The sequence below is a fragment of the Prionailurus bengalensis genome, chromosome B2 (assembly GCF_016509475.1).
Source record: "Prionailurus bengalensis isolate Pbe53 chromosome B2, Fcat_Pben_1.1_paternal_pri, whole genome shotgun sequence".
In the NCBI taxonomy this organism is placed as follows: Eukaryota; Metazoa; Chordata; class Mammalia; order Carnivora; family Felidae; genus Prionailurus; species Prionailurus bengalensis.
Window position 1 is genome coordinate 137864835 of NC_057349.1, and position 16473 is coordinate 137881307.

The following is a 16473-nucleotide window of genomic DNA, read 5'->3' on the forward strand; positions in this document are numbered from 1 at the left end:
TGAGGCCCACCCTTAAATCTTTAGGACTTTTTGTCTGAGTTCAAACTCCTAGATTTCACCATATCCATAACTGAAACCAAAATATATTCAACTTTAGAATTAAGGAATAAAAAAATATGTATCTTTATCCTGGGCTCTTATTAGAACAAGTGTTCTGAATGCAGTCAAAGATAACATTTTTACTTTACAATGCAGTCTCCTATAGCTTCCTAATTTAGCTGTTTCTAAGATTAAAATGTTTATCAAAATAAAAGGTTCACATTATTTATTAAGCTTATAACAATTTTATTCATAACAGGTACAAAATTTACATTTAGATGTATATGTATACAAAAGAGATCTTTATTTTTTTACTTTGACATAAAAAATACAGAAATATTTACATTATGTACAAAAATATTAAAACATACAGACCTCACAAATAGGAAAAAGCAAGATTTCACAAAGGGTACTTTTTTGGGAAATGTACACACTGAAAAAGAGGTTAAAGAAAGATGACAAAACACTTAAATTAACAGACTCCAGAAGTTGCTGCAATAGGAATTAATTTGTAGGGCAAATAAAATGTCTCAAATGCTAATAGATGGTAAACAAGATATCTATTTAAGATTATCTAGGTAAAATTACATGGTCTTCCTTTACCATAAAATTGAATCAATTTTATTTTATCCCTGAATTACAAACATCAGATAGCCACTTTTCCTTTTTTCTTAAAATATTTAAATTTTCTGATTTATACTGATAATTTTAAACTTTTTCAAATTAAATTGTAAAATATTTTAAGTTGTATATTGTCTTTACTCAAGGGGAGAAAATCCCACATACTACACTGATTTCAACACAAAATTGGAAATTACAATACATTTTACTTTTCTTAAATTAAAACCTAACATTTTCTAACTAACCTTCATAATCAGGTACAACTGATTGTTAACAAGAGATCACAATCGTCGTAAATTCTTCTTGCTTGTTTTGGTACCGGGCAGAGGACCTGTTTTATAATTGGCTTTTAGGGGTTTGCCATTTGAACATTCGTTGGTGGTATGATAGTTACACAGACACCTTGTACAATAATCAAACCCACAGCCTTCTCGTTTGCAGATTGCCCGTTGTAAATAGCAATCATATTTCGCAGGTGAATTACAGCGAATACAGGCTTTGAGGCTTTCATTCTCTTTCAAAGTTTTGGCAACCTAGAAAGAAGAAAATCCATAAACAAATTTTAGTTAAGAATTGAATGTAATTTAGTTGGTAAAAACAAGAAGGGCATTTCTGAGGCTTCCCCAAAACATGAATAAAGGACCCATGTCACACATAAGTCAATTCCTGCCTTTGAGGAGCTCACTGTTCAATGAGTGAGATAATATCACTTGTCAACTGGTCCAGTGGCTATTTCCTAATCCTACCTTTAAACATGTTCTTTTATTTCATGAATGCTACTTACATGTCAATGCCTGACTTAAATGTCACCTTTACTGTGAAGTCTTTCTAGTGTTACTAGGAGTTGGTTGCTCTTTCACTTCTAGCTTTTTTAAGGCACCGATCACGTTATATGGCATTTATTTTTATGTAGCCATTTTCCATTCTAGATTACAAGGCTATGAAGGGTACCATGTTTTCTTATCCATGGATTACCTGATAGCAGATGCTCAATAACTGCTGTTTGAATCGTGTTACACGTTGTATTAGTCATTATGTAACAAACACTTAGAAAATTAAACTTAACCATAATTTATACTATTGACCAGCATGAAGGCAGTCAATATTTCAAAGATGCACTCTTAGGTGACGCTATGGTTTTTTTAAATTAAGCTTGCCAAATTTTCCATGTTCAGTAGAACTTACAATACACATTACCCAATGATTTGAAGGTACAATAGGAGGGCTTCAATTTCTGAAAGCTGGCCTTTTCCAGTTTAGTTCTGGTCCGTAGATATAAAAGGCAGCAATTGCAAAATGTAGTATTGAACAAGTTTGGTAAGAAATTTAAAAATCAAGGTTTCCTTAGCATTTCCAAATTAGATCTCAACATCACTGAGTGGTCATAAACAATGTCAAATGGTAGCTATTATTTTTTGCATAGAAAGACATCTCTGTGTACTTTCCTAACTTGATTACTTGAGTCATAAATTGTTTCAGTTTCTAACATTTTTGAGACCAGAATGAAGGGGGACAGAAGATAACATCTCCATTAATAATTCCCTAGTAGTTCTACTTATGCTATAATTAAATTTAAAGTTCTCCATTTCTTACTCTAATCCTTTTAACAATAAAGGCCCCATAAGTTTCTAGTTTATTGACAAACAAAAAATTACCTCAGAGAATTCATTGTGTCGACTGTAAGTAGAACCTTTCTGATCACCTGGATGGGATAACTTGGTTTGAGCATCTTTTTTGGGGTGAGCCTGGGCTGCTGATTTTTGAACAGAAGCTAAAGCGGTTCTGAACATAACATATTCTCTGGTTGAAGCATGTGGTGAAAACTTAACGTTCTTTTCCTAATTAAAAAAAATATTTTAATAGGACTTAAAAATATCCTCCTATATTCTTAACAATCAGGCATTTTTATTGTTTGTACATGTAAAAAAAGGGCAAATGAGAATGTAAAAGATTTATCCCTATACCCAATTTACCTGCATATGCTTAAATATAGCCACATACAACTATTCACACAGATAATACTGACAAACTACAAACCAGAAATTGTGAGAAAGCACTAAATACTTAGAGTCTATATAGCATTTAATACATGATGTATTTAATTTTTTTTAATGTTTATTTTTGAGAGAGCATGCGAGCTAGTGAGCAGGGGAGGGGAAGAAAGAAGGGGAGATACAGAATCTGGAGCAGGCTCTAGGCTCTGAGTTGTCAGCACACAGCCTGATGACTCAGGGCTGGAACTCATGAACCGCAAGATCATGACCTGAGCCAAGGTCAGACACTTGACCGACTGTGCCACCCAGGTACCCCAGATACATGATTTATAAAGTACTGATGCCAAAACAAAAAGTCATTGCTTTTATCATCAATAAATGACAACAGTCATGTTTAAGTATCACTTCAATGTCATGCATGGATTCAAAACAACCTTTTAGATTAGAAAACTTCTCATTAATACTAACCTTATCAATAAAGAAACTGAACTTGGAGAATTTAAGCAATACTTGTCTAAAGTTATACAGCTAGTAAGTAGCAGCACCAAAATTTAGACCCAAGTCTGCCAACTGCTAGGCCTGAAATTTCAATCATGTACAGATATTCTCAGAAACATCTTGAAATTTACCAAGTATTTTGGAAGGCAGATAAATTCTCTTCTGCATTAAGAATGTTCAATATGTTGATAACTGAAAAAATACAGATGGCAATGAAAATTAGCTATATGGTCAACTTTCATTATTAGAGAACTGACCAATTTTCCCTTTTGTACTTTTGGACATTCCATTTCTAGAAAGAATCCAAGAAATAATGGCTTACGTGGAATTCCTTTCCCCTTGTCTTTGAATTTTGCTTAATGAGTTCTAGTGAAAAGCTGAAATGCCTTGTGAATGTAAAGGATTTCCAGATTACCTGTTATCTGTCCTATTTCTCCCATTTGTAAAGGTAAAGAGCACGAGCTTTTATATTTTAATGTAATGTTCTCAGATATTTTTAAAATGAAAATATCAACTGCAAAGACTTACGTTAACTCTCTCTATTGCTTTATTGTACAACTGCAATGCTCTCTTATCATCATCTAGGATCTTCTTCCAAGTTGTGCTCACTTTAGACACACTGGAAAAGTAAAAGGTTATAAAGGAAACAAGGCATCACAAAGAGGTAAGAGGAATGAACATACTACAGAAATACTAACAGTGCAAAAAAGAAATTTCTATTAGCAGTGCTTCTCAAACTTGGTTCTACATTAGAATTGCCTACAGCACTTAAGATTTAAGGATGTCCCATGCCTAGGCATTTGGGTTTAACTGGCTTAAAATGGGGGCCAGAGTCCTGTTTTTAAAAGCTCCTTATCAAGTCATTCTAAGTACATCTAGGCTTAAGAACCATTGCAATCATTCCTTGATACTTCATTTTTTCACAATATCTGCAAACATCAAATAAGTAGCCCCTATTATATATATACATATGACACTATGTTAGCTATTCGATATCAATAAAAGTTGTAGACAAATTTCAAAGTATTCTAGGACATACTGCTATTAGTAGACATCAATTTCAAAAATCCATTTTTGTTAACAAAGAAGCTGTGATGCCAATTATCCCTCAAGAAAGTAGCCAACTATAAAAATTAATACTTCTATTTTGCTTTAGCTATTTTTCATAAAGACCAGTGATAAGTACCTCTAACAACTTTTCCAAAAATGCCAAAAACATACCTGTTTGCGTGGGATCTAATCCAATAGTCTATATAATTATCTTAATTCTGTCACCTCATCCTAACTCATATTTGGTAGAATGAAGAAGAAAGGGAAATATGAGGTTTCTAAGAAAACAGTCACAATCAGATCCACTTGTGGGGTTCCCTATTTTTATCACTGTCAAACCTAGGGGAGCCCTACATTAAAAATGGCCTCAAAACATCAGGAACTATTTCATACTTTCAAGTGTAACAGAACTCATAAAGCCTACTGGACCTATACACCACAACTAGGCTGTTGTTTTATAGTTAAGTAGGTATGATGTAGCTTAAGTATTAGTAATTTTCAGAAACAAAAATCCCAATTTAACAAAAATAGTTTGCTAATAGTATAAATATGAAATTTGAAATAACTGGGTTAAATGCTTACTTTAAAAATCTTCTTTCATCTTAGTGGCATACAAGTGGTCAAATACCAGCTATCAGGCAGTCATTACCTCAAACAACGTAAAAGACTTCCCTCTTATGTCTTTGTATGAGCTGGTAGTGCTGAGCCATCTTAACAAAAATGTTCAGTGGATTATACTAACACTCAAAGCAACCATACTTACTTGATTAAGTCCATATCATTGAGCTGTGTTAAAATGTTTGCTAGGAGATGTCTGAGTCCCCTTCGAAAGAGTTCACTGAGAATATCTACATATTCTAGGCCCATTTTCCTTCCAATTATATTCTGCAGTCCAAAATTTCCACTGAATATAAATTCTTTCAGTTTCTCCGAATCTATTTTAGGATTTCGTTTGGCATTCTTTTTTAACGTTGAACAAACCATTTTGGCGAAGTGAAGAGCCGGCAGCAAGTTTTTGCTGGGGTATTGCTCTGGGCTTTGCATCTGAAGCAGGCAGGACTGTGGACTGTCACTGAAATTTTCCAAGGGAAGGCTACTCTCTTCATGTTCACTGAAGCCACTTTGCTGGGAAAATGAAGTATAGCCACTGTCTTCATAAGGTCCACTGGTCTCTAGTTCTTCAATCTCATTTGAACTATCAAGGATTTGTTGCACATGCTGATTTTCCTTATTATGAAAGAGCTTGTTTTCGTTTTCAGATTCAAGTTCTACAATCCTGGGGCTCACGATTGGTGACCCAATATCTGATAACCTCACATAGTCTTTAATGCAATCTTTATAAGAACCTTCCAAATAGGCAGGAGTACAGGAACCTTGTCTTCCACTATCATCAGTCTTCACTAACTTAAGTCCAGAATGAATATGGTTATAGCTAAAATCACATTTCATTTTGACAGAAAGAGTGGAACTTTCTTCTTTACAACCTACAAAAAACAAAACAAAGCACTTACTAAATGAAAAAATTTTCATACATTTCTACTTCTTATATTGGGATATACAGAGGTTTAATTACTTTGCATTCTCTCAGCACTATATAGCTGTGAAAGAATCCAAGTTTAATTACTGAGACGTGACAATGAATACTACTTAAATCTTTTAGTAAGTACATGTATTTTATTCTTAAAAGGGTACCTCGGAAGACTGCTAAAAGCAGTATAATTGTACAATTGTATAATTGTAATATTTGGCTTTTCGAGTCTGTTATCTGAGTAAAAAATACTGGAAAAGGGGACTATTTAATAAGTATCTGTGCTTATGGAACAAATAAGGAAATGTGATGCATCGAGTGGGGTCTGAAGTCAGAGAAATCCTTATAGTAATCACAAACACTTCTACAACCCCTGAACTTGAAATGGCATCAAAATCAGCTCTGACTTAAGCATAACCCAAACCAATGACAGTAAATATGTTTAAGACCAATGGAGAGGGGAAGTGTGTAAGAATCAAAATAATTTTATATAAGAAACACTAGCAATTATTATAAGCCTTACAATAATTACTCAAGAAAGAACTAAAGACAATAAATTTAAATGTCCTTAAGTTAAAATCTCCTTGAAGTCCCAGAGCTCTCATCTCTTAAGTTTTATTTGGATCAGTGGTATGGGTGACAGTCTGATATATTTAAGGTGTTTGTCTGCCCTACTGGATAGTGAACTCACGCACAGGGACATCTCCCTTTATCTTGACTAGTATGTGCTAGAGACTGCAATCTTCAATTATTGAATGAAGATTTCTCATAACTAATTAACCAAAGAGTCAAAAGAATTAATAGTTCAGCTACCAATCAGAAGATCTGGTAAAAGAGAGTGACACTATAATTGGTGTAAGACAAGATATAAGAATGTGAGGGTGGTAGGGAACCAGGTGTGCATTACTGTTCAGCTGTCTTTTTTTTTTTTAATTTTTTTAAACGTTTATTTATTTTTGAGACAGAGAGACAGAGCATGAATGGGGGAGGGTCAGAGAGAGGGAGACACAGAATCTGAAACAGGCTCCAGGCTCTGAGTTGTCAGCACAGAGCCCAACGCGGGGCTCGAACCCACAGACCGTGAGATCACGACCTGAGCCGAAGTCGGCCGCTTAACCAACTGAGCCACCCAGGCGCCCCGTGTTCAGCTGTCTTAAATAACTGGAGAAGATAATGTGCTTGTTATTTTTAAGTAGCATAAGAGGGAAAAACAACAAATTATGATACTATTAACAAACTATGCAATTAGTTCAACTAATTGTTCAACAAAGAAATCAGCTAAGCTACAAATGAACAGGCAGCACTTAATATCTTTACATCAGCATTTCTCAATCTCTGCATTACTAACATTTTGGATTGGATAGTTCTGTAGTTGGGGGCTGCCCTCTACATTTTAGGATGTTTAGCAGGCTTTACCCATTTGATGTCATTAGCAGCCTCTACTCCCTGTGGCACAATAAAAAATGTCTCCAATCACCAGTTGCTGACAAATATTGGGTGGGGAGAGGCAGTGGTGTCAAAATGTCTGATTTCTCAGTTGAGAACTACTGCTTTAAAGGATAGCTAGGATTCTGTCAGGCAGTAGAGGCTGGAGAAAGCATTCACTGAAGGTAACCTGAACAAAAGCACAATTCTGGGAAGGAATACAGTAGATTGATTCAGGAACATTACTTAACATTATTGAAGGCTGAGTATATGAATAGTATATGCTTCAAATGTATTCTACACCTACTATTACCCCTGCAAACCAATCATAGGTAGGTAACAATCTATCTTTTAAGTGTATGTACCAGTCAGATTGTTTAGTCTGTACTAAGTATTGGTAATCTGTCCATGTTAAATTTTCCAGTTTTTATTTAGAGCAAAACCTTTAAGTACTAAAAGAACACCTGTAGGGAAGTAGTCTCTTGAAATTCCCAATGTTTAACACAGTGAAGGACACACAGTATATACTTCAGAACACCACTAAAACTTGGACTAGCCCTAAAAACTCATTTCAAACTAAGTTCAAGTATACAAAAAGCAAATAAAGAATAAACAACATTTGCTAACACCAACATTAATCATAATGCTAGAATAAATTATTGAGGGGTTCTCTTTCACCTGGAAGATTAAAATATTCCAAGACAGATTGTTTTAATTTTTGCCTCAAGAATTAAGTATGATTTACATATGAGCACATTTTATCTGAGGGCAAAGACACCTACAAAGACAAACCTTTTATTTTGTTTAGCTGCCTAAAAGGAAGAGGCCTGAAAAACGTACTTCAGAAGCTCTTAATTCTTTTCAAAAGCATTCTTCCTCTGTTCATTTTAGCTGGCAGAGTTGTTACTGAACTATCCCATAGAACCCTTCATTCAACACCACTGTTTGAACATGAAGTTCTTTAAAATTTAGAGCTAATGATGATTCACTCATCTTCTAATTGTTTTACTTTTTTTTTTTAAGTTTAATTACTTGAGAGAGAAGAGAGAATCCCAAGCAGGCTGCAAGCTATCAGCGTAGAGCCCGATGTGGGGCTACATGGGGCTAAAACGCACAAACTGTGAGATCATGACCTGAGCCAAAACAAAGAGCCAGATGCTCAAGCGACTGAGCCACCCAGGCACTCCAATTGTTTTTAAATGCTTATTTACTTTTGAGAGAGCCCAAGTGGGGGAAGGGAAGAGAGAGACAGAGACAGAGAATCCAAAGCAGGCTCTGCGCTGTCAGCCCAAAGCTGGACACGGGACTTGAACTCAGGAACCATGAGATCATGATCTAAGCCAAAGTCTCAGGCTCAACTGACTGAGCCACCCAGGTATCAAGCATCTTATAGTTGTTTAGAAGTTTACAATTCCAATTTGTTTTCAAACATTCGATCCTCACAACCTTCTGATGTAGGGTGAAGAGGTTATTATCTTAGTTTTACAAATAAGGATAACTGAAGCTCAGCTAAGTAGCTTGCCCACAATTTCACAGGTAGTTAAGAGAGACAGATTACCATTCCTGACTATAAATTTAGTGTTCATTCCATTACCTTATCCTGGAAAGTGAGATAAAAGTGTGTGTGTGTATATAAATAAAGTATACATATAGGCTCATAGACTTTGGGTTATAATCCAATACTACATTAGGTTATTGCTCAAATTGTTTCAGCTTTCACCACTGTGTAAGTTCATACCCACTTGAAATACTTCCATTATTTTGTTTTTGGAGCTTTCTTACTTTCTGGCACAAGATGCTCCAGGCTCATCTTCTATTTTCCCTGTTCCAGCCATAGAATCACTTGTTTCTCCATGGAACTCTAGTTCCTTTTATTGGTTCCAAAATCTGGATGCTGGTTGTAGGTTTAGTTTTAAAATGTGAAATTATATAATTAAAAACTATATAATAGTTTTAAAATGTGAAAAATGTAAGGTTGGGAGAGTAGAATGGCCTGTACAATTTTAGGGCAGACCTTTAGGGCAGCAGGTGCGGATCTTATTCATTGTGTAATAAAGAGCACTGAGGGGTTCTGAGTTCAGATACCTGGTTTACATTGTCAAAAGATTGGCAGCTGTAGAGAATGGACTGTAGGAAGGTACAAGCGGAAAGAGGAAAGCTAGTTAGAAGTGTAGATCACAGGAGTCCAGGCAGTTTGGGTAACTGATACTGGGATGACTGCAGTGGAAATGAAGATAATTGGGTGGATGTGAGATGTATTTAGGAGAATAAAGTCAACAGAAATTGTGGATGCTTTGGATGTGAATGAAGGAAAGTGGAGTAAAAAAGTACCCTGGGGTTTAAGTCTTGAGCATCTAAGCTATAAAGTATCATTTGCTGAATTGGTGAAAAGGGAGGCAGTTAACTTCTAAAGCCTCTGTATTCTCATCTATAAAATGGGGTTAAGAATATAAAACTGGACTACATGTATGGCAGAGTCCCATCACATATGGTATTCTTATCACATTTTTAAGCCAAATCCCTTTGTAATCCTTTTATTGAAAATCATGAATGTTTTAAAAGTAGCAAAATACGTTCCACACTATGTATTACAGATTACATACTTTTCCTAGGAATCAGATCCATCTTCAAGTAAAAATACTTGCTCAGCCTTGACTAGATTTGTGACATTTCATTTTTTTCTAAAATGGAGGTACTAATATCTGCCTCATGTCGTTGAAGACTCGATATACTGCATTTTTAAACATCATTTACCCACTCACTGTCCAATCGTGCAAAGGTGGTATTGTAGTTAACTGTACAAAGTTTGACCTTCCGTTTTAACTTTCTAAGGCAGAAGTGACACTCCATACGAAAATACCATAAATAGGCTACAATGCTTAAAAAGTTTTACAACTATCCCAACGTTAAATGATTAAGTTCTACAATCCCAATACCTAGAAAATAATCACACGTGCGCGATGTTAAGCATGGCTATTCCTTAAGAATCTGAGACCCCCAAGGCTTGCAGCCACAAACAGGGAATCAGCCGTAATCTCTAAAAGAAAATTTTAGAAAAGCCTGCCTTCAAAAATACTTGGCTGCATTAAATTTTTCATCTCATTTTCTCAAATCTGCAAACAGGAGATCAAACTCTTGGAGACCGCAAATATTCTGAGGAGCCAAGTGATAATACCAGGCAAACTGGAAGTAATAAAAAAACACTTCTTAAAGCCATCAAGCTTCAGAAGTTCACAGGGAGACGGAGGAGGGAGGATCTTCTAGAAATAGACCTAACCCTGTTAAAAGCCAGGTATTATTTTTTCTTCCAGTCTTCTAAGTTCCTTTTCTAATGAAAGCGGCATCTTGCAGGGATTGCCCAATCCCACAAAGTCCAACCAATTAAAAAAAAAAAAAATTGGGGGTAATTTCTGAGGCAAAAATAAATGCCTTTGGATCTCTTTTCAGATAGCCACAAAGAGGGTAAAAATAACCGTTCGAGGGCCTTCCACTCTATCCGAATTTTGGAATCAAAGGCTGTCCAGGGCTTCAGGAGCGCAGGAAAAAAAAGAAAAAATAACCAATTCTTCATTTCTCAGGTAATCAGGTACCGAAGGGCAAATTCACGGTTTTGCAGTAAAAAGTGCTTCCCGCCCGGACCCCAGCCAGGCCTGGGGAACGGGTTACCGGGCAGAGGGGAAAACCGAGACAAAAAGAAAAAGGTTTTGTTCGGACGTCCCGGTACAGCCCGGCCCGGCGAGGGGGTCCCTCCATTTGGCGGGAGCGGGCAGGGGGGAAGCACAGGCGAAGCCTTGGGGGGTCGGAGAGGTGGCCCCTCAGGGCGCGGGCCGTGCGGAGGCGGGAGATAAGCCAGCACGATCTCCCGCGCCCGCCAGCAAGGGTGAGGCGGCGAAAATCCGGGGCACTGGACTGCGGCCCCGAGGCTGCGGGCTGAATACGGAAAAGGGGCGCAGGAAGTGGGGCTGAGGCGCCCGGCCAGACCCCGGGGGCCGCCGGCTCGCGAGGCCTGTCAGAGCCCCCGGGCCCCGGGGTGGGGGAGGGGAGGGGCATTTGGCGCCTCTTCATGCCGGGTGGGGACGAGGATAGGTAGATCCTGCAAGAGGAGAAGGGCGCCCTCAAAGGCCGAGACCTTCACCTCCCTCGGCGCTGGCGTCCAGAAGGCGGGACCCGGGCCCGCCACCCGCCTCGGCACATCTGGCCTCCCCTCCCCGAGCCCCAGGCTTCTTTCCCCGGGGCCGCAGGAACCGCCGCCGCCGCCCGCCCCGGCCCGGCGTGAGGCGCACGCTCGGACTCGGGAGGGTGTCGGGTTCGGAAGCAGCCGCCCCCTAACCCCGCATACCCTTCCTGGAAGGCGGGCTCCCGCACCCTCTCCTCACACTCACTGTCTGAGGGCCGAGGGCGCCCGGCGGCTGTCAGGTCGCTATAGCTGCAGCGGCAGGAGCTGGAGGGGGGCCGTGGAGAGCAGCGGCAGGGGCGCTGGCTCATGCCAGTGGAAGTCGGGGGCCTGCCTCAGGTGAGGGAACAGCTGCCGCAGGGGAGGGCCAGGCCGTCCGCTTCACAGAGCTGTATCTCCTAAAAGGCGCCAGCTGGTACTTTTAAAATCTTTGAATTTGGTGCCCAAATCCGTATGGCCCAATGGGGTGCGTTGCTCGCACGCGCGCTCCAATAGGAAGGCGGTGGGAGGGGGCGCCTTCACCCACGCCCAATTAGAGGCGGCAGAGGCGGGGCCGAGCTCCGAGGCCCAACCTTCCTCCTTCCAGCCGGCTCCGCGCGTCCGGAAAGATGCTCCCGCAGGGGACGGGCTTGGGGGCGGGGCCTCTGAGCGCGGGGAGGCCCCGGCCCGGCCGCACGTGGAGGTAGCCTACCACGCATGCGTGCACCCGCCACGCTTCCTTCCGTCTTGCGAGCGGGTCTTCTCCGAGTCCTAATTTCATCCTGAAGGCAGCTCCGGCTTCTGTCCGAAGATTTCCCATGGTTATATAGCGTGGCCGACTTTCTTCGAGCAGCACACAAGTGGGTGTTTGGTGAGCGGCGACTCCGGTCGTCCGGGAATCCAGACTTTCCGGAAGACAAGCCCTGCCCCCAGCCCTCCGTAGCCGCTTAGCCCGCCTCTCTAAGATTTAGGCGCGCTCCTCTCTCCCTCTCACTTTCGCCCCTCCCTCTGCCCTCAGCGTTTGCGCAGGCGCCTTTGGCGGGCGGTAGCTGCAGAGTTGGCGGGTTGGCGCCTGCGCGATTCTCAGGCGCAGGGGCGGGCCGCGGTGGCGCGCGCACCGTGGGTCTCGCACCTGCCCTGGCTGAAGACCTGGGGCTGCGTGTCCTCGTGGCCTTCCCGCGGTGGGACAGTCGCTTCTTTCTTGTAAGCGTATTTATTTGTCTTTTCAACCAGAGTTCTCCAGCCACCGCTACTTTGTACGGACGTTAAGTTTATTAGACTTGTATCTACGCTTTCCTGGGTTTTTGTTTATTTACCTCAGGGGCCAAGCGCGAGAGACAGCAGTCCTCCTCCAAAAATAGATGTTTATAAAACGTCTTGCCGTGAGAGCTTCAGTCCCCACCCTCTAGGGCTGGAAGCCTCGGGCCAAGGGAATGATTTTCTAGTGATGTCAGGAATGGGTCGAAGTATTTATTAAGCTTTCGTTGACAACTGGCACCACAGTATTAGCCCTGCTGAACTTTTCAGCCCGAGTGTGCATTTAACTGGTGACAGTGCGTGCCTTGCCGTCAGCCTTTTGGCCACAGCGCGGTGAAGCTACAGGGTGTAAGTTCCAAAAAGTCCAATTCCTTGTCTTCTGGTTCTTCTGGGTTCTCCCTCTTGCTTTTCTGCAGCTTTAGAGAGAGTTAATACTCGATTTACGGTAATCGCTCAGTTATATCGGTGGCAAGTCCTAGTGAGGCAGGGCGGGGACTGGGGTGAATTTTGCACATGCTGGTTGGATCCCGTCGTTGTGCATAATTATGATAGTTCGTCATGGTGTTTTACATTACTTTTCATCTTTAAGAATGTTGCTTTAAATTCATATTTTTCTGGATTACTGGCATTTAGGCATCCTCTTAAATTTTGCATCTGAGTGATGTGTCCCACTCGCCTGCCTTAGCCCCGTCTTGGAGCTAGGTCCTGAAGATACATGGATGGAAAAACAAAAGCCCTGATTTTCAAGGAGTTTTCATGCTAATGGGAAAGAAACTGACAGTTAACAATTGTAGTTCAGGAAAGAGCAATATAAAACTAGATTATGGGGCAGGGAGTGGGCAGTAGGGGCATAGATTAGTGACTCTGGGTGGTCAGGAGGGTTTGGGAGGCTTTGGACCAAGATCTGTCGGGTAGGCAGTGCAAAGATCCGCTTAATAAGCAGAGGGTAGAGATGGAAAGTGCGTGGCTTGTTCCAAGGAGATAAGGATGTCTAGAGCACGTTGAGCAAGTGCTAGAGGAGATTAGGTCAGAGAGGTGGCAGCCAGATCCTGTAGGATTTTGTAGGTTTACATGTGGACTTTAGAGTTTCTTCCTATTGCAGTGGTAGTTGTTGGAGGGATTTTAGCAGGGGAGTGAGTTATTTGTTCAATGGATGTTAAAACTATAGTAGCTTTTTTGTCTTCTAGGCATTTTGTAAATGTTAGTCTTTAATTCTCACAATAACCTTGGCACTGTTTAATTTTTCAGAAGTGGAAGTTAATTCTCAGAGAACTACACAGCTCATAAGCAAAAATTCCAATCCTGTTCTTTTTCTGTCTTCTTTCAATGTTTTTCAGAAGGCACAAGCGGAGCAGGGGTAGAGAGAAGGGGATAGAGAATCAGAAGTGGACTCTTGGCTGACAACAGCTAGCCCGATGAGTTTGAACTCATGAACCGTGAGGTCATGACCTGAGCCGAAGTCAGACCCTCAACCAGCTGAACCACTGAGGTGCCCCTGCAATCCTGTTCTGCTGGATAAGTCCTTGTACTTTACTCCTTTGCTGGGTAGGCCTGATTTTATAGTACATTTTCACATTACTTCCCCATTTGACCTTTGAGATCTTTACTCCTCTTTCATTTTCAGATGTGGACAAATGTATGAAATTTGAGGGGAGAAAGGGTTTTCATTAAATTAATTGAGCACCTGTACTATATTGGACCTTAACTACTGTTTAAAAGGTATTCTCCAGCAGTTATTGATCTTTTCAGGAAAAGGCTAAGATCTGTTATTAGGAAAATTAAAATTACTGTAGCAATAAAAAGCAATATACATAGCTAAGCATATTTTATTGTATACTGGAATAGTTTATCACATTCTTTCTCAGCCTATTATTTAATGTTGATTTTAACTATTAGACTACTACTGAAATATTGATTATTTTGAAATATTTTTAACTGACAAATAATTTGTTCAGTAGGTTCATGAGCATCTGTTAATTTCATTTTTAGTGAGAAACTTAGGAAGGGCCATTTTGAATTTTACTAGATATCAACAGATGTATGTACCTCTTTCTTCCTGCACTTCAATTTCAGAATTATTGAGGTTTTAGGTACAAAATGAAGCATAGAGAGAGTTGCCCTCTTTCAGCAAATTTTTTTTTAAGTTTATTTGAGAGAGAGCATGTGCATGCACATGGGGGAGGGACGGGGGGGGGGAGAGAGAGAGAGAGAGAGAGAGAGAGAGAGAGAGAGAGAGAGAGAGAGAGAGAGAAAGAATGAGAATGAGAGAATATGAATCCCAAGCAGGCTCCACACTGTCAGCACAGAACCCAGCGTGGGGCTTGAACTCAAGAACCATTAGATCATGACCTGAGCTGAAGCTTAACCAACTGAGCCACTGAGGTGCCCCTCAGCAAATTCTTATTTGCAGACCTACAACATGCAAGATATTATGGAGTATCTGGAAATAATTGGGACATGGTACCTGCCCTTGTTCTTATTATCTGGGCCTGCCACCTAATAGACATAACAGATGCTCAGTAAATGATTAAAAGCATCATGAGCATGGAGGGAAGGAGATAAGGTGTATAAGATATAGCTATAATGCAACACTGGATAAGTCAGATACATCTGGTTACACTGAGAATTTTTAGAGGACAGAGAATTTACTTTTATATACTAAGATAGGGAGTAATCTGTTAGACAGGTTTCTCAACCTCAGCACTGTTTACTTTTTGGCCCAGTTACTTATTTCTTGGGGGCTGTCCTGTGCACTGTAGCATCTTTAGCCTCCAAATATTGCCAAATGTGCCCTATGGGCAAGCTTGCCTCTAGATGAAAACCACTGCTGCTGGCGATGTCTTTTGAAGGACTGGGGAGGAGGGTGGCCTGGCATAAATAACATGATGGGGGAAAACTTAAATGCAAGTGCAGTTATCAGAAAAAATGAATTTGATGTGACCTAATGGGGGTAGTGAGTAAAACAGGCCAATATGAAATAACGCTGGATGTGGATATGGATGTATTGTATGCACACTTAAGACATGGAGTTTTATTTGGAAGGCAGTAGGAACTTACTAAGTTCCTACTTAATAAGCAAAAGCAGTGCATTTGAGCCAAAGAGTGACAAAATCAGAGCCTTGTTTTTTAGGAAGATGAATCTGGCTGTTGTGTTACCTGAACTAGAGAGCAGCTAGGATGGAGGGAGAAGTCAGGGGACCATAAAAGTAGTCCAGGAGAAAAGTAATTGTGGGCAAGAGCAGTGGTAATAGAATCCGTGAGGATTAGAGTGTTGAGGAGAGTAGGATTTAGCAATGAAGTGTATGTGAGGAAGAGGAATCAAAGATGACTACATTTTAAATTTGAGAGAGAGGGAGAATGGTAGTGCCATTAAAAAAACTGAGAAATGGGTTATGGAGGAATATGACGTTGAATTTTAAACATAGTGATTGGTTATGCATCTTCAAAATTGCTATTACAGCTGAGTAAGTTTTGATTAACTGCTCTTCTAGGCCACTATGAAATTGTTTTTTTCTGAATAACACATCAGATTTCTGGACAAATATTTTCGCTATAACTGCCTTTTACACACCTGTTTCGTGCCTGTTGTAGCATAATGTTTGGTCCTGAGGAGACAAGAATGAAGAAAACATATTTTTGTCCATTCATGAGACAATGTGAGAGGTCTAGCGACACACTCTTATTCCAGTCCCTGACCCACTCTTTCCTGTGTCCTTATTAAACACACAGTCCTGAGACTGGTATTACCTTGCCATAAATGTTGTCATCCTGGTATGGTAAAGTACTGTGGAATTGCCAATGAAGGGCAGTTAATTCTGCCCTAAGGCTAAGGTGCCCTTTAGGTTGGACTTCGAAATCTTTCTGCTGAGGTAAGCCAAGAGTCTGTTCCAGGTGGAGAGCACAGCACA

At 40.4% G+C, this 16473-nt stretch overlaps 1 protein-coding gene and 1 long non-coding RNA gene across 2 annotated transcripts in view; one reads left to right on the top strand and one right to left on the bottom strand.

The window, feature by feature from the left end:
• Positions 1 to 324: 324 nt before the first annotated feature.
• FBXO5 (F-box protein 5) lies at positions 325 to 11729 on the bottom strand. Its single transcript, XM_043592631.1, has 5 exons — positions 11538 to 11729; positions 4966 to 5686; positions 3681 to 3771; positions 2316 to 2498; positions 325 to 1193 (listed from the first exon to the last, which is right to left on the bottom strand). The coding sequence occupies exons 1-5, from the start codon at positions 11638 to 11640 to the stop codon at positions 942 to 944; spliced, it is 1350 nt and encodes a 449-aa protein (XP_043448566.1). The 5' UTR covers positions 11641 to 11729; the 3' UTR covers positions 325 to 941.
• Positions 11730 to 12352: 623 nt separating this feature from the next.
• The window catches only part of LOC122490116, a 117938-nt gene continuing 113817 nt past the window's right edge, over positions 12353 to 16473 (top strand). Inside the window, exons 1-2 of the long non-coding RNA XR_006299089.1 lie at positions 12353 to 12511; positions 13903 to 14110. This is a non-coding gene — a long non-coding RNA (uncharacterized LOC122490116). The remainder of the gene's footprint in view (positions 12512 to 13902; positions 14111 to 16473) is intronic.

Bases quoted from the DNA above. Each gene is read 5' to 3' on its own strand.
- FBXO5 (XM_043592631.1), bottom strand. From the start codon at position 11,640: ATGAGCCAGCGCCCCTGCCGCTGCTCTCCACGGCCCCCCTCCAGCTCC. The intron at 5,687-11,537 runs GTGAGTGTGAGG...TGTTTTTTGTAG, and splicing joins GCGCCCTCGGCCCTCAGACA to GTTGTAAAGAAGAAAGTTCC. The intron at 2,499-3,680 runs GTAAGTCTTTGC...TTTTTTAATTAG, and splicing joins AAGCAATAGAGAGAGTTAAC to GAAAAGAACGTTAAGTTTTC.